At 35.3% G+C, this 17,941-nt stretch overlaps 1 protein-coding gene and 1 pseudogene across 1 annotated transcript; one reads left to right on the forward strand and one right to left on the reverse strand.

Moving 5' to 3' along the window:
* The first annotated feature begins 4,734 nt into the window (after window positions 1–4,734).
* On the forward strand, window positions 4,735–6,876 carry LOC148952665 (uncharacterized; annotated as a pseudogene).
* An 881-nt stretch (window positions 6,877–7,757) lies between these two features.
* LOC148952666 (uncharacterized) lies at window positions 7,758–17,941 on the reverse strand. The gene is made up of 2 exons (XM_089087329.1): window positions 17,625–17,941; window positions 7,758–8,017 (listed from the first exon to the last, which is right to left on the reverse strand). Exons 1-2 carry the CDS (start codon window positions 17,680–17,682, stop codon window positions 7,758–7,760), a joined length of 318 nt encoding a protein of 105 aa, XP_088943455.1. The 5' UTR covers window positions 17,683–17,941.

Consider the following 17,941-nt stretch of genomic DNA (forward strand, 5'->3'; position numbering starts at 1 on the left):
ATTTATTGATGCTGATTGGTGGTAGTTTCATGCTTGGTAGATTATTTGATTTTATTTTTGCTCATTTTTTTTTTTTAATGGAGTTCTTTACTTTTCTTTGAAAAACTGATTTTGTGGAAAAAGTTTTTTTAATTAATTTCTGTTCGTTTTATATTGACATAAGCTGCGTTTTTATCTCATGGAAGGTTCCTGTGAAATGGATACTCGAGCTCCATTTGACCGTTTTTCATCGCCTGGCAAACGAGCAAATGCGAAAGACATCCAGGAGATAAAAAACGGCTTTTTTCGCTAATTTAGTGGGAAATTCAAAAGGAATAGAACATGGACTCAGTAAACATTCATCCTTTTTGAACCACTTACAAATGATGAGCAGGAATCTACTGAATCTCTTGGTAAGAAACTTTTGATCCAAATCATCATTTCTTTGTTTCTATATGACTGAGGTGCAGGAATAACCTTATTGGTAAAGGTGCAGATTAGCTACCCCTGAAGTATATGGTGCAGAGCTAATTGCCCAATAGGCTAGAACCAGGATATATTGTAAGAAGTGAGTTGCTTATATACTGTCTTCACTGGGCAGTATCTCTGAAACTTTACAGCCCAAATGACTGATTAATGTATAGCAAAAGATGAGTTCTTTTTGTCAGGAGTAGCTAATCTGCACCATTACCCAGGCATGCTGGATGTGTTGGATAGAAATGAAAATAGAAAATCAAGAGTGTATACAGGTACTTCAGTCTCTTTTTTCCCTTTTGCTTGTCCTACAAAAGCAGGATTATGTAGGATAATTAACATCAGTCTTGTATATTTTTTAAAATGGAAAAACATGTGAAATCATCTGGCCTTCAGAGAAGACTAGGAAACTGTAAATACAGAAAATATTTATTTCTTCAGAGACCTGTTAGTAATCTTATTCATATTCTTCAGAATTTAAAGGGTTTTTGGTGGGCAAGGTCCATCTTGCAAAGGCTACTAGGTTAAGCTTGATAAGGAATAAGAAGAAAAGTTATTCTGATAGTTAGGAAGGTGGGCTCTAAGGCATCTTGAATTAAAATCAGGTAGTTGGAGGAATTGAGACATGACTAGTAGTAGAAAAAGCCAATACAGATAGTCAAAGTGAGTGAGAGGCAAATCAGGGATAACCACCCTATAATTTCTAGTAAACAAAAAAACTGATTAGGCCTACGCCTTTATTATATAGTCTAGATTTGTTGAGATTACTCCTTAAATTTAACATTTAAGGGAAAGTAGGAAATAATTTTGATAGGATATGACCATCCCTAAGCATGGGCATCCATAAGAGGGGCGCCCCCTGACTGAATGATGTTGCCTTATTTATATAGTTTTGTTCTAAGATGTCTATTATATAGCATTAAAAGTGCCAATTAGACAAGGTTTGCCCCCCCCCCATGGAATTCAGCTTATGGGCGTCCATGCCCTTAAGCCCCAAACTTGAATGTTATCTCTGGGACAGCTACTAAGTAGACGTAGACCTTCATTTAGAATCAGAATTTATATCCTCAATCCTAATATAGATCTATCATTCATTTTTCAGAAATAAACTTTGTCCTCCCCCACCTGTAAATATAGGCTAATTCCTGAATTACAGATATGCAATGCATTTCCACTGTTTTGATAAACTGTTAAACCAATTGCAAGGTAGTCTTTGAATAATTGCTGGTGAAATTGATAAAATTCAAGTTTAGCTACTTTTTTCTATCTTTAAAGAGGTTAGGAAAATGCTTTAAGTAATGAATAAAGGGCCAAAAACATAGCCTACCTTAGGAAGGTATTACCCAAGCTTCTATGTTAATCCTCTTCTGATTTCCAAGTCTTAGAAATTTCTCAACTTGACAGATTTATACCTATTGGAATGCTGACAAAATAATATTATACATCAATTTTATGTTTCCAGTTTATTTTTCTCTGGTTTTAGTATTGAAAATGTTTTTCTGTTAATTGAGAAGAGTTTTAAGTCATACCACTGGGTTTTTCTAAATTCAGGAATTCTATTTGCAGATCTTTGAAACTTCATAAGTCGAGATTAAGCAATTTTGTCAAGCTGAAAACAGTTTTTTGTTCTTTATTAAATCAAATCATATATTTTGCAAGGTTTCACATTTTTAACACAAAGATTTCCAAAGGTCTGTGCCCTTTAAAGGGAGGTGTTGAGGTAGCTGCTTCAAAATTCCTTCCCATCTCATACTTTAGGCTATAGATCCATTCCTGGAAGTTTTGTTTTCCTAGCCAAAATCCTTTCCAAGATGGCAAAAAGTAGCTAAACTAGAATTTTACCAGGTATTTATTGCCTACAAGTTCAATAACTTAGGGTTGTCTAAATATTAGTTCATTAGGGGAGATAGGACTACAGACTGTTTCCAATGCAAATGAATTTTGTATTTGGCTTCAATGTTATATTATGATTACATAGGTATGTCTATTTTTTAGATATGCCTATATCATTAGCAATGTATTGTGAAAATTTAGCTTTGATCCTTTCCCTTCTTACTGATAGATGAGAATATATAGCCCAATTCATATATTCTTCATACATTTTTGTCATAAAAATGCTTTTGAACTCAGGAAATATTGCCTGTATAATTTAGGATGGTGAAATATTTGATAAAAAGGAGGGTGAAGTAAAAGTATTTTTAGGCATGTTATGGGTAACTATTTTGGTATTTGTAATGTTCTTTTTGGAATTTTAAGTGTTTCTTTTTAAGTAGGCCTAAATGTTGGCTAATACCAACCCATATAAAATACTTATTAATGTAATCTTTTATGTCACCTCCCAATAAGTTAAATTTATGGCTGATATTACTGATTCTCCTTGAATATTTTTATTTTTTATTACATTGATTTCACTTGCCTTCTGTTGAAAAACTTACATATTTTTAAAAATCAAACATAATCTTTGATAAAAAAAAATATGAATTGCTGTTCTTCTGCATGTTGTATAAATTGTGAAGGAATACCTGGCCCTTTATTTCACACATTAGACTAAAATTTTTTGGAGTATCTAATATCAAAATACATCTGATACAATTTAGACATGACATAGAATAGCAGTAATTCTGCCCCCCCTGGCTGAATGATGCTGCCTTATTTTTATATTTTTGTTCTGAGATTTTTATTATATAGCATTAAAAGTACCAATTCGACACGGTTTGCCCCCCCCCCTGGAATTCAGCTTATGGGTGCCCATGGCTGTGCACTTACTTTGCTGAAAAATTGTGTAAAAAGTGCCAAGTATAGAGAGCTATGGTAATATTCTTCTTGCTGATCAGTATAATTGTTTTTAAATTCTTTTTGTTTTAAAGTGTTTTAGAAAGATTCTAAGCCAACCATATATTGCTGTCATAATATACCAAAATGAGGTGGTGGAAATCCAATACAAAATATAAATTTTCTTTTTTTATTATTTCAAGACTAAAATATCACAAAACTGTGATATTGTGATAAAATATCACAAAACTGGGTATTCACAGTGCTTGATCGTATTGTAAGTAAATACAATCCCTGGTGGAGTTTTGTTGATACCTGTCTTAAAATTAATTTGTCTAAATAAAATGTATTGCGTATGAGGCAGTAGTGAAAATGACAGCAACTATGACTTGAGTTGTCTTTTTATTTTTTATTTTTTCAAATTATTGTTGTTCTTTGGTCACACTGGTTTTTCCTGGCTAAGTGGCTGGCACTCTGGGTTGGGAATCCTTTGTCCAAGGAGCACAAGTTTAATTCCTGGCATTACTAGTTTATTTGGTTTGGAATATGGGTCAGTGATGTGACTTTAAACTCAGAAAGAGCTGGCCCAGCTTTAAACCTGGAGAAATCTGGGGAAGGTAAGCAGGAAGGGCATGCAAAAGCATAGGATTGCTGGTCCCTAGCTTCCTATTGCCCTTCCCGGCCAAATGACCAAAAAATTGAGCTCACTACTGCCAGTTTTGACCTAGGAGGTCTAGAGCCACCTTATTTACTGACATATTGTTGTGAAGTTTGCAAACAACATTTTATCTTGAGTCATTTGTAAAAGCATTTAGGTTGCTATGTATCACAACATCTAATTCCCTTGATCTCTCTTTTTATTTCATTGGATAAGAAAATAATTTCAGCTAAAGTTTTGTTAGATCCTCCATGCTGCATAGGGGCTATTTTCTTTTATTTTTCATAAGCTTATTACACTGCCTGTCCTTCCAGTGATTTCAAAACTAAAATAATCTAAATTAGTTTTTTCACCATAACAATCACTTTTTGTATCCAACAAAAGAGGCGCAGAGTATGCTGATGTCTATGTATACAGTTAAATGTAAATTAAAATAATAAATCATTAATTACTGTTTATATTTCAGATTTGGAAGATGAAATTTTGTTCATTTTAAATGAAGAGATGAATGGTGTTACCCCATTTCCTCAAAAGCTCATGGTGAATTTTTATCTGCCTTCTTTGAATGAACCAACGGTAAGTACAAGTTTAATAGAATCAGACTCTCTTAAACCGCATGTGAAATGAAGCTTAACCTTCCATATGGCAACTGGCACCTTTTTATATCACAAATGAAAAAAATTAGATGGGCTGAAAGATCAAGGTATTAGGTGACATCTACAAATTTAGGCTGGTTTCCATTGCTTGTTTTTAAAGGAGAGTAATACATTGTTCACATTGGTGTAGTAAGGTGCATAAGGTATAGTAAGTCGAAAAATGAAAATAGACCTCAGTTCTATTGTCTCTTATACATGACTAATCAGAATGCTTTATTAGCTGACCCATCAGGGGTAGATATAACAGTCAAAATGAGCAAGCATTAATTTTATATGGCTACATGGCTTATCACTTGAATGTGAACAATGTATAAACCCAATTATGCTATGATTGATGTCCCCTGTTAGTTTCAGTATATGAGTATTGATGATATTAGATGTAAATATTGAAGAGATAATGAACAGAAACTGATTTTGGAACATTAAAATACTAACTTTTTATCCTTTTTAGAATGATGTAACCTGTTTTCACCTTGCTTCAGTTAACTTTTAATTAGTTTGGGAGGTGCAAATAGGACTACTGCATTGTTTGGAGTTTGTGTGTCTCTGTGCCCAAAAAAAATAATGATCTATTCCCAATTGGAATAGTCTTTGCTTCAAAACACACTAATAGAAAAGCCCTGTTTTCCACAATGGGATAAATACCCTAAAGTTTTCATTACAAATAGATTCTATGATAAAGAGCAGAATGACAAAGGTATATAAGATTCTTTGCCATTGTAACTCTTTGCCGATTCTTTGCTGAAAAAAAAAAAAAATTTCGGCAAATTTTGTAGAGAGGTGTCAGCACCCACGGAAATTTGCCGGAACATTCTGGGCTGTCCCCCCTCAACCCTAGGAAGGTAGTTACACCCCTGCTAACCCCTTAACTTGAGGTGTACATTTTTTTCTACATATTGACATTGATCATTGACATTGATCATATTGGCCCTAAATCTCACTTAAGACTGTAAAAATTGAACTAATGTTAAAGGGATGCATATGGATGTAGATGGGATTTATCAAATGTTTGCTTTTGATATCAGAAATATCCGCAACTTTTCTCTCTAATTGGGATCTCTTCAAACCCATTGTCCTTGTCACCTCCTCCAAAGGTAGTTATAAAATCATTTTCTTTTTCAGGGACGCCCGAAAATTGATGATTACATGTCTGTTGTCTCCCAGATGTCTGATGAAGTGTTCAGCGAAAGCTTCAGGCTGACAAGGAACACTTTTCAAAGCTGTGCGAGACATCATATCAGAACAGTTGATAACTCTGCAGCATTACCCTTTGCATGCAGAGTTTGATGATAGAAGACTATCCTTTGGCAACGTATTACTCATAACTCTCTGGTACCTAGGAAACCTGTCATCTATGAGGGATGTTGCTGAACGTTTCGGGGTTTGAAAATCAACTGTCCATACGTGTGTTCATCAGATTTGCAAAATTCTATCAGAGCTTTCTCCTAGGTTTATCATTTGGCCTAAGGATGCAGCAGACATCGATAAAATTCAAGCTGAATTTTTTGAAAAAGCACATTTTCCGGGCGTGATCGGTGCAATAGATGGGTGCCACGTTGAAATTGTGTGTAGTGACAAATCCTTTCAAAAGGCATATTTCAATCGAAAAGGCCATCATAGTAAGCTTGTTCATGGGGTTTGTGACACCAGCAAAATCTTTACTAAGGTTTACATGGGATACCCAGGGTCTTGCCATGACGCCAGAGTGCTTTCCAATAGTTCACTTGGATATGACCTTGCTTCCAATTCAAATCTGGTTCCTTCTGGCAAGCATATTGTTGGGGATTCTGCATAACCCCTTTATGAGCAACTTATGGTGCCATATAGGGTTGCTAGCTCCCTCATCTCATATCAGGCTAACTTCCCGGATTGTAATAGAGCATGCCTTTGGGTTACTTAAGGGACGTTGGAGGAGGCTTAGATGTGTAGATATGAGTTTGGAATCAGTGTCTTTTGTAATAACAGCCTGCTGTGTTCTGCATAATCTATGCCAGCTCAACAAAGAAGAGTTGGAAGAATGGTTTGACGAAAATGATCAGTTTGTTAGGAAAGATGTCACATCATCCATTGCTGTAGGAAGGACTCACAGCAGCAACACAATAGTTGCTCAGCAGAAACGTGATAGGATTGCCAGAAATTTGCCATGAATTTGTGCGCTTAATTATTTACTTACTTTAAATAAATTTTCTTCTTTATTCATAGTGGTAATAGCTGCAACCATGATTGAAATCATAATCAAACCATTCTTCCAACTCTTCTTCGCTGAGATTATGCAGAACGAACGTTTTAGTTTATTATGTAAGTCGCTATTAAGTAAGTCAAATAAACCTCTCATTAACCTTCTTTGTTTGTTTGTACTTCTCAGTTTGAGGGTCTGATCCCTCTACCTTATAGCGTGTCCAGACTACCCAGGAAAAGCAGTCCAGACTTGGCGGTTTTTTTCAAAAAATATCTGTACAAGTCTATCAGCTATAAATTGATATAAAATTAAAAATATAATAAAAAGAATATAGTATAAAAATTAGTCGCTTTCCAACGAAGAGATGCTCCAACGATCTTTTTTTTAATTTTTTTACAGGCGCCTGCCCAGACTTTAAGTAGTTTTTCAAATTGCTCGTCCTTTTTTCGTCCCGCTTCTTCCTATACTCTTTCTCCTCTTCACTTAGTTGAATTCTCCTTTCATTCACAGAAACAATTTTTCCCGAAAGCTACAATTTTCTTTTTGATATTTGCCTTCCTGCTCTTTGAGGCTATCAAGTGCCGTTTTTAAATCTTTTTTAAGGTGTATTTAGCCCTTTTTGGTGCTCGTGGTGGTATCTTGGGAGTAGAGCCAGAGCTACTGGGTACTTCAAAATCAGACAAGTGAATCTCTTTAGTACATTCTTCTGATTTAGCACTATATGTCTTCTTCCTCTTCACTGGGTTAAGTGTCATAGGTTTCAATAAGCAGGGGGGGGTGGCATGTGAAGACCCCTCAATATCATCAAGCTTGTCATAGAATGGTGGTTTAATAACAGTGTCGCCTCCAGTCCGTGCAACTGCTTTTTTATATGAGCGATATGCATCCATCAGTGTTGTCATTTTGTTAGCAATTTTATCTTTTGGTTTGTCACCAAGACTGAACCTCAGTTTGGACATCTCACTAGCCACGCTCACCCAAAACCCTCGTGGAGCCCCAGCCTGGTAAGAATGAAAGTATCTTTCACTTCGAATAATATTCAGGAGAACTTTGACAGCTCTTTCATCATGTTTTGCAATTTCCGGGGTTTTTCTTTTCTCCACACAACTTCACTTTTAGGGAAGTATCTGTTTATGAGATGGTCAAATAGTCCTTCAGATGTGTGGGGTTTGACCAACTCAGATGTTTGAGGAATCGCTTTTCCAAGAATCGCTTTTCCAAGAATCGCCATCAAGTGTTCTCTTGTATAACAATTGGCAGCCAACTCTTCCTGTCCCCAGAGTAATATTTGGTCTCCATCTGTAAAAGAAATAGGATAAGCACATTTTTAAGGGAAAACTCTAGCATTAAAATAAATGAACCCTAAGCGGACAAGTTTAATAGTTGAGTTTTTTCTGATTTTTTGACGCACAAAGCATTGACCTGGGACAAGTCTAAGTAGAAATATCTCATGGCTGGTAATACTGTCATTTTGAGTTCAAGACCCCTGATCTGGTTTGTCGCATCTATACTATCATATTGGCATAACAGTACACCACTAAATTATCTTTTTAAGAAATTATCTTTGGCATAACAGATTTTGACTGAGCGATTGCAGGTATCTTCCTAATCATCAACTATCTGCGAGAGATAAAGAAGAAGAATGTTGATTTAAAATTGAGTAAGCTTGGGTGAAATTCTACTCTTACCCTAGTGGGCCGAGGAGAATTTGAAAACATGACATAAAATTTCATTCGGAACCAATTGTGGCATTTTTAAGGCTCAAGAGTAGAGACTATGGGGAAATCTGTCATGTGCAATTAGGTCATGGCAGTTGTCCTTGTAACTCTGTTCAAAAAGCTAGATTTCATCAAAGCACAATATCTTCTTCTTCTTCTATTTAACAGCAGGCGGGCTTTTCAGTAAAACTATTTAGCCCTTTTCCTTTTGCTTCACTCTGTGGGCTAGAGAGCTACTGGCTTGATTGCCTCATATTTATTAGATATATTCAGATATCTTTCAGCAGATCTTTCGCCTCTAGGAGTTCAAATATAAGATGATAGATGTCGATTTCTATGCTCTGTGTGCAGGTATAGTTGGCTAGGCTCTTGACTGATAGTGGGATTTTGTGGTGTTTGAAGTATTTTAACAGTTTACAAAGCAAGGTATATTGTGCAGACGTCTGCATATTACATTCAAATAGGCAATGGTCAAATGTTTCATTATTCATATTACAATGTCTGCATAGAGGGGACAGGGGACTTGAACCACTTGAATAAGAAAGCTTATATGAGAATGCAAGGATATTTAGTCCATTTGTTCTAGAACAAATTCTATGATAAATTTTAGAAAGATACTTATTGGGAAAGGGGGAAAGGATAGGATTAATCTTATTAAAATTAATATCTGATAGCCTCCATCGGTAAATATCTTTAATTGGGATTGGTCTACCACTTGGCTGGTCAATATTTTTAGCATTTTTTGCTATTTCATCAACCTGATGATTACCTTTTATGCCAGGGTGGCTAGGAATGTACTGAAAATAAGTTTTTATGCCACTTAAAGCAAGATTATCAATAATACTGTGACAATGATAAGTGTCAATGTCCAACTTATATTGAGGAGCTGAGGCCAGCAACTCAAGGCTTGATAAAGAGTCGGAATAGATGATAATATTATTCGAATTTTCAATCAAAGGTTGATTTTGCTTAAGGTGTTCTAATGCCATGATTATGGCATTTAATTCAGTAGACATCATAGATAAATTATTAAATAATCTCTCACCCATTGCAATTTTCAGATGAGGAAGGAAAACACCACTTGCAACCTTCTCATTCATTTTTGACCCATCAACAAATATTTGGAAGTGATTTTTATTGGTAATTGTATTAAGTTCAGCAAATTTTTTCTGGACAAAAGCAATGGGGGTTAAATCTTTATTCCATTTTGAAAATTCAGTATTTATTATGGGAAATGACCAATTCCATGGAGGGAATTGGGGGAAAGCAGGTGCAATAGACTTTGCTGGTACAGGGAACTTCTTTTGAATATTGGCATACTCATCTGCAATACCTCTATACATGGCTGTATTTCTTAACCAATTATGTAATGTGTGTGAGCTATTTGATTCTATTTGTGTAAGATGTTTTGTCAAGATAAACCTACGTCTCTAACTTATTGTTGTTAATCTACTCTCCATAAGATGAAACTTGGTGCTTGTGGGTTTCCTAAAACCAAATATGAGACGCATTATATCGTTTTGTATTGTTTCAATTTTTTGCATTTGGGTCTTTGCACATGCACCATAGACGATGAGCCCATAGTCAATATGGGGTCTTATATGTGATTCATAAAACTGGAGTAAGGTTTTCTCCTTACAACCCCAGGGTGTGGAAAGAAGTCTTTAGTATATTTGCTTTGCTATAACATTTTTTTATTGTGTTTGAAATGTGGAGGTGGAAATTAAGTTTTTGGTCAAGCATGAGACCTAGGTAATTAATATTATTATCTTCTGGAATAGTTGTTTTATTTAGAGTTAGTTTTGCATTAACATGGTTTCGCTTCCGGTGAAATTGGATTATTTTTGACTTGGTCAAAATTTGACTTGGGAATGTTGAGAGAATTTTTCAAACTGGAAGTGACTTTTGCAGATTTGACTGTGCTATCTGAAAGGTGTTGCCAGATGACCATAGCACCAGATCATCAGCATATTGTAGATTCGTGTGGGGTAGGTTCATGTCCCAGAGATATAGGGCAAAAAGGAGGCAACTGAGAACTGCTCCCTGAGGTAGGCCTTTGGATATTGTCTTTTGGGGTGAAGAGGCTGAACCAACACAAACAATGAAACTTCGCACTTCTATGAAGGATTTAATAAGGGATACTAGCTTAGGAGGTACTCCAAGGTTTGCAAGTTTATTTAAAAGGATTTGGTGGTTAACATTGTCATAAGCTCCTTCAAAATCTAGGAAAGCTGCCACTAGGATATTATTTTTTGAGAAAGATTCATTTATTGCATTTGTTAGCAAAATGAAAGCATCTGTTGATGAGTGGTATTTCCTGAATCCAGTTTGAGTGTGTGGGATCATATTATTTTTATCAACAAACCAGAGGAGTCTGTTATAAATCATTTTCTCCATTATTTTCCCCATCACAGGTGTAATCATTATGGGCCTATAAGACTCAGGGTTATCTTTTGGTTTATTTTTCTTTAGGATTGGTAGGAGGGACGAACATTTCCATATATTGGGGAACCTAGAAGATGCCCAAGCGTGATTATAACAATTTAGCAGTTCTTGTTTGTATGAAGGTGTGAGATTCTTTATCCATGTAGGGTGTATATTGTCATAGCTACAGCTAGTTTTGGACCTAATATGATGTATTGCATTATTCAATTCCTGGATTGAAAATGGATTAGTTATGTACTCGGATCCTGGGCGTTGTTGGTAAATAGGGTTCATAGGAATTGTGGACAGTTTGCTTTGATTATTTGATGTTAGCTTATTAACAAAAAGAGTTGCAAATAGGTTAATCTTTTCATTATCATTGTCATAATGGGTATTATTATGTATAAGCTCATACAGGAGTGGGTTGGGAGAAGTCTTTTTCCCACATATGTGGCTTATGACTTTATTTATAATTGGCTCATTTGTTTCTCTGGAGAGATTATTTGCAAAATTATTCCAGTATTTATATTTAGCATCTATTATAGTCCTTTTTAGATTAGATTCAGCTTGTAATTTTTTTAAATATGTAGTAGGTGTTGGTTTTTTCATGAATTCTGCCCTAGCTGCCTTTTTTATCCTCCATTTATTTAGGCACTCATTTGTCCACCATGCTTTAGGAATTTGTTTAGGGAATGTTTTCTTTGGTGTTGTCCTGGGGATAGCATGATTAGCTGTATTTATTAGTAAAGATGTCAAGGCTTCAGCATGTGTGTCAACTGTTGTGTTAGAAATGCATGAACTTTGGGTGAAACTTGTAATTTCATCATTTATCTTATTTTGGAAAATAGACCAATTTACTTTAGTGTTGATATATTTGGATGTATGAGATAAAGTTTCAGCAGGTTCATTTAGGGAGCAAACTATAGCAAAGTGGTCTGTACATAGACTATCAATTTTATTTATGTAAATTTTGTTCAAAAAATTTAAAGACACAATTTGTAGGTCAATTGTGGAGAAATTGCCACTTTTGGGGTTGAAATACGTATTCAGGTTTGGAGGGGTAGCAACAGCTAATTCATTATTATTTGATGTCATATGCTCAATAAATTTACCAGCTTTATTTGCTGGTTTATTCCCCCACAAAAGGCTGTGGGCATTGAAATCACCACAAATAATGATATTTTTTAACATATTAGAATTATTTATATAATTAAAGAAATCCTTGGCATCTGTAGTTTGGCCATTAGGGTTATAAAAGCTTATTATGTAGGTTTTTAAATTATTCAGGCAAACACCAATTACATCAACATCATTTTCAAAATCTGGAAAATTGATGCCGCAAAATTTTATATTATTATTAACTAATAAAGCTACACCACCTCCTTTTCTCTCTGAAAATCTATCCTTTCTCAGGATAGTATATCCCAGAGACTTAATTTTTTGATTTTGGGTTAAATGAGTTTCCTGGAGAAAAGCAATATTAATGGAATTATTATTTATAAATGATATTAGTTCATTTAGATTATTATCTGTGAGTGATCTTACATTCCATTGGAGTATTGATAAATGTTGTGTTGTTGATTTATTCTTCATATGACTTTGTATCAATGTTCAGCTTTGTTAAAAGTAAAGCAAGATCTTTTTTTGCTTGAATGAGCATATCATCTGGGATGTAGATTTTTGCCAATTCTGCAATAATTTTTGTTTTCTGTAGTTGATGTATGTTCATGGCCTGAACTGCATTACAGTTTAGAATGAATAAGCATATATTTGGGGATTGTATTTTTGGTTGTGCATCCTGTTTGTTGGTTAAGGGATTGACTCCTGGTAGTGATTCTGGTGTGTTTCTTTTTGGGAGGGAGGGCCAGGCTGACCTCTTCTCACCGGACAAGATGGCTTGTTAGCTTGGTGATTCCTTCTGATAGGGATTTTAGCTAGGGGGCTTAAAATAGGGTGTTTTATACGTGGTACTTGATGCATTTGGGACATTTGACTTGGGGGTTTTGGTTGGTTTCATTACAGGCTTTATCTGGTATTTTTGGGCAGCATTTGCTTCCATTGCTACAAAGGGGTATGGGATGGCCTTCTCTGTTGATATTTGGAGTGTTAGAGCTCTTTTCTTGTATGCAGGGCATAATGATTTATTTGTAGATTCATGTGGGCCTTTGCAATTGATGCATGTAGGCTGGGTGTTTTTGCAAGTTGTCAGCTCTTTAGGATGGAAAGATTTACAATTACCACGCTCTTGGAGAATTTCATTGCATTTGTTTGTCATGTGTCCCAGTTTGAAACACTTCTGACACTGGATAGGCTTAGGTTTGTATTCCTTGTGTGGTTTGATTTGCCCAAATAGGAATAGTTTTTCTGGGATATCAATTTTATCCTTCAGTGTGAATAAGAAGGATCTACTAGTTTTTTGGCCATCAGAGTTAGGTTTTCCAAGTTGGGTAACATCTTCAACTGGGATTGTGTTTCCAGCCCTATCTGAAAGGCCTTCTTTTAACTCCTGAGTAGATATCTCTGGGGGAACATTGTAAACTACTATTTTTGTTGGTGATTGTTTTGGGTTCCAGTTAGATGCAATAATTGGGGTATTCAGAAGGGATTTAAGGTTAATTATTGTATCTGCTGATTTCTGATCTTCTACAGCTATTAGCAGAGATCCATCACGGTTAATGTTAAGAGAGAACATTGATTTTAGCAATTTAAAAATTGCAACTCTTATTGCAGAGATCATTTTTATTTCAAAGGGGGTAGTGGGATTAATTTTAAGGTAAATTCCTAAGTTTTTTGAGGGAGGATCTTGGGCAGAGAGAGGGGAAATGCTTTTGATTGGGGATATTTTTTTCCTTTTTTAGAACTTCTAGAGAGGACCTCTTGAAACCCATTATCATCATTTATGGTTACATTAGCCCCTACACTTATCATTGTCCTATTCTCTGAATTGGAGCTATCATTAGAACCTTGAGATAGTGTGCTTGACCAGCCAGGATGGGTATCTTTCACTATGACACTTTCACTGGAATTTGATTTGGGATCTGGGGGGACTTTTTTTTGGAGGACTTCTAATCATTGCCTATTGGAAAAAGCTTTAAACACAAAATAAAATTAAAACAAGGAGGGAAAATAAAAGATATCACAGCGTCTACACTATACTATTGGGAAGGTAAAAACCACAGTATAGCCCTGAGGATGACTTGAGCAGAATTGGTTTAGTACAACTGCTGATTAGAAGAGATAATAATCACAAGAAAATATATTTCGATTTTCTTATAAGGTTGCTGTTGTGTCTACTGATGTTATATCTTGAGCTAGAGTGATACTTCATCTTAGTTAGCAAAGATGTTGTAGAGTAAGTATAAAATATTTGGTAAGTTTGGAATATAGGACCATATTGAGATAGTGTTAAAGATGCAGATTAGCTACCCTACAGTATAGGTACGGAGGTACTGCCCAATAGAATCAGGATAATACAGTAAGAAGTGAATTATTTATATCTTACTTCTACTGGGCAGAATTTCTGCCACTTTACAGCCCAATTAACAAAATAATCTGAGTGCAATGGCGCTGCCTAAGTAAAGAACAATGTTGGCAAAATGTTTTTTTTTCCATACCTGGGCAATTGTATCAAAGGACTTGTTGTAGAAACTTCGAAAAGGGCTCATTCAATTGGAAATTGAAATGGCTTATGCCCTTTTTAATAATCGAAAGTGATTGGAAGGCAGCTAACACCCCTTCCATGCCCACCATTTCCCCAAACACATCCAATCAAAATTATAAGATAGCCATTTTGCTAAATGTAGCTGAAAGTTCTTGTAATAAGGTCTTTGAGGATGATAAATCCCCTCAGGGCCCTCAGGGAAGGGATTATAAGTTATACCCTGGGGGCATATAAGGTTTTTATTATGGTTTTATTTAGGAAATTATGTCTTTGAGGATGACAACCCCCCACAGCCCTCTGGGCAAGGGTTGTAAGTTGTGCCCTGGGGGCATATGAGCTGGTATGACCCAAGGTGCAGGCTTGAACATCGTTTTTTTGCAACTTCATTGAAAAAAATTGAAAAGGAAATCCATGCTCCTTCCCAAATATTTTCATGAATTGGCGCTACTGCTGCCAGCAGGCCTAGCTGCCAGTCCCTTTAGATTAAAGGGTTGCATCTTGACAATGAAAAGCAGGTTATAAGAATCATACTTTCAATTTAAGGTCTTACTTGGTACTGGAGCAAGTCAGAGCTCTGCTAGGTATAACTGTGAGTCCCCCCCCCTCAGTTTTGAACATCACTTTGGATAGCTGTATGGTAAAAATGTCTGTTTGGAAGGATCATTCTTTGTAGTACACTTTAGCTAGAGTTCTGTTTCTTTCTGGCTCTATTTAGCTAAAGTGCTGATCTTCTGAAAAATACATAATAAGCCAAAAATCAGGTACAATAAGGCATATCAATATGTTTCACTAGTTGCTGGCTGCCAGTCATGCAAAAGAAAGAAAAAACAATTCCTTAGGCATAAGAAATAGGTTGAAATTTAAAAATATTAATTATACATGAGAATATCAGATAATGCATACCCTTTTTACTAACTCAGAAGGTAAAGAAATGCGGATAAACACAAATGTTAGAGAAAAATACTTAATGCATGAAATGAGAGTCTAGAAATAAAATATGCACAACTGTATCTTAGGAAAAGTCAAATAAAAGACAAATATAGAAATATCAGTACTGAAAAGATGCCAGACAAAACCTTTCTGTCACAAAACTAAATAGAGTATGGTTGAAACCAGGGTAAAATTGCAGATTATTTCCCCCTGATAAAAACAAATCATTTCCTATTGTATATTATTCAGTCAATTCAGTTGTAAAGTTGCACAGATACTGTCCAGTAGAACCAGAATATAAACAACTAACTTCTTACTGGTGCTCCCCATGAAGTAAAAATGCAGTGATGCAGCTCAATAGAAGCAGGATGCAAGACAACTTATGCATTAATTAGTCCATTGCACAGCAACTCTTCACCTTTACTGCACGGGTAGCAGTTCTGCATGTTTGCCTAGCTTGATAAACTGAATAATATACAGTTGTTTTTATAATGGTGTAGATTAGCAAGGTTAGCTACTCCTATAGGATAGGGTGCCTGATAGAGCCAGAAAAAACAGTAAAAAATGAGTTGTTCATATCCTGAATCTACTGGGCAGCATCTCTGTAAACTTACAGCAACATTTGCTGAATAACATTGATTGAGAAATGAGTTTTTTTGGTCAAATTCAAATATAGGATGATAATGATATATTTAGAAAATCTATAAGAAAGTCCTTAGTTTTACAGACTTACTTGAACTTTATTAATCGAATTGATGTGTTAAGGCTCTTAAAGTGTGCAAGGCTTAATACATGTTAGTTACCATTTAAGACAGGGCTTTAGTGATGATTCATTTTGAATACCACCATATTCAACAAAGTTCTGAAATCTTTTGACAATACAAAAAATGTTGAGTCCTGACTGCTCTGCATCCTACACTTCAGGAGGACCTAATCTGCAGCTTTACCAGAAGTATCAACAAAAGATAGAAATATAATCTCTATTCTATTTCTCTTTTATGCAAGACTAATCAGAATTACTTGGTTGCATGAGTGCATCAAAACACATTTGGGTAGAATTCTACTAAAGAAAATTGTTTTTAGTATGATCACTGTTAGATGAGGTGTTGTTCACTTTGGTATATAAGCTATAGTAAGATATTTAGCTATGTAAGTGAGGAGATTAATCTGAGGGTTAATGTATTTTTCACAATGATGTAATAAGCTAGTTAACCTTATTTACCTTATTACAACCCAACAAATTAAAAAAAATACACTGCAAAAATTATACAAAGCTAACATTTAATTAACCTAGGATTAACCACAAACGTGGGCTTAAGCTACTTTTGACTATCTTAGAAAGGGGTTAGGTTAGGGAAAATGAAACTTTGAGGGATGGGTATACAGGTAAAAGAATGTCCTGGGAAGGTATTTTGAAGTACATACCTCAACTCCTTCTCCCTCTAGACGGTCCTGACATTTGCCTACATCACAGGTCTATATCCATTGAAATTTTGACAAAACAACATTTTACCTTAATTTTCAGTTATCAGTTTCTTTTTCTCTGACTTTACCTCAGAAAATGCAATTCCAGTTATTTGAGCATAATCTTAAGCCATATCAATGTTTTATTTCCAAAACTTAGGAAATGTATTTACATATCTTTAATACCTTATAAATTGGAATTGGGCAAAGTAGTGAAGCTGAAAACAATTTTGTTGTACTTTATTTAAACAGAAGATCTATTTTGCAAGGTTTCACTTTTATAACCCACAGATTTTAAAAGGTCATCAAAGGTCAGGGCTCCCTAGAATGAGAAGTAGTGGAGATAGGTACTTCAAAATACCTTCACAGGACATACTTTACCCTGTAGACCCATCCATGAAAGTTTCATTTTTCCCAACCTAGCCCCTTTCTAAGATAGTCAAAAGTAGCTTAAATAGAATTTTACCCACATTTGTTTATCTAGGTTAATTAAATGTTAGCTTTGTATAATTTTTGCAGAATATTTTTTTGATTTGTTGGGTTTCAATAAGGTAAAATAGCTTATTACAGCAATGTGAAAAAGACATTAACCTTCTGATTAATCTCCTCAGTTACATAGTTAAATATCTTACAACAGCTTATATACCAAAGTAAACAACACCTCATCTAACAGTGATCATACTAAAAACAATTTTCTGAAGGTACTAACACATTATGACACATGTGCCATTCTCCAGGCCAACAAGTCTTCCTTCAGTAAATTTCATAATCTCTCAATTTCAAACTTCGCGCTGTTCTTCTAATGGAGCTCCAGGAGAAAGGTGCTTCCTATCTCCTGGGAGCAATCTTCTCCATCGTTCCATTACAGCAGATGGAAAATGGACAACATATTACTCCAGGCCCCAGGAGATCGCCAGGAGATAGCAAAAAACGACCAAAATACATCCAGGAGTTCCTTCCAGGAGATGAAAAACGCAGCTATAGTCTTTTCAGAGAAAAAGAAAATAATACTTTAAATCTTTTCGT

This window comes from Artemia sp. Qi Xiang Cuo, chromosome 4, assembly GCF_049724085.1.
Source record: "Artemia sp. Qi Xiang Cuo chromosome 4, ASM4972408v1, whole genome shotgun sequence".
In the NCBI taxonomy this organism is placed as follows: domain Eukaryota; kingdom Metazoa; phylum Arthropoda; class Branchiopoda; order Anostraca; family Artemiidae; genus Artemia; species Artemia sp. Qi Xiang Cuo.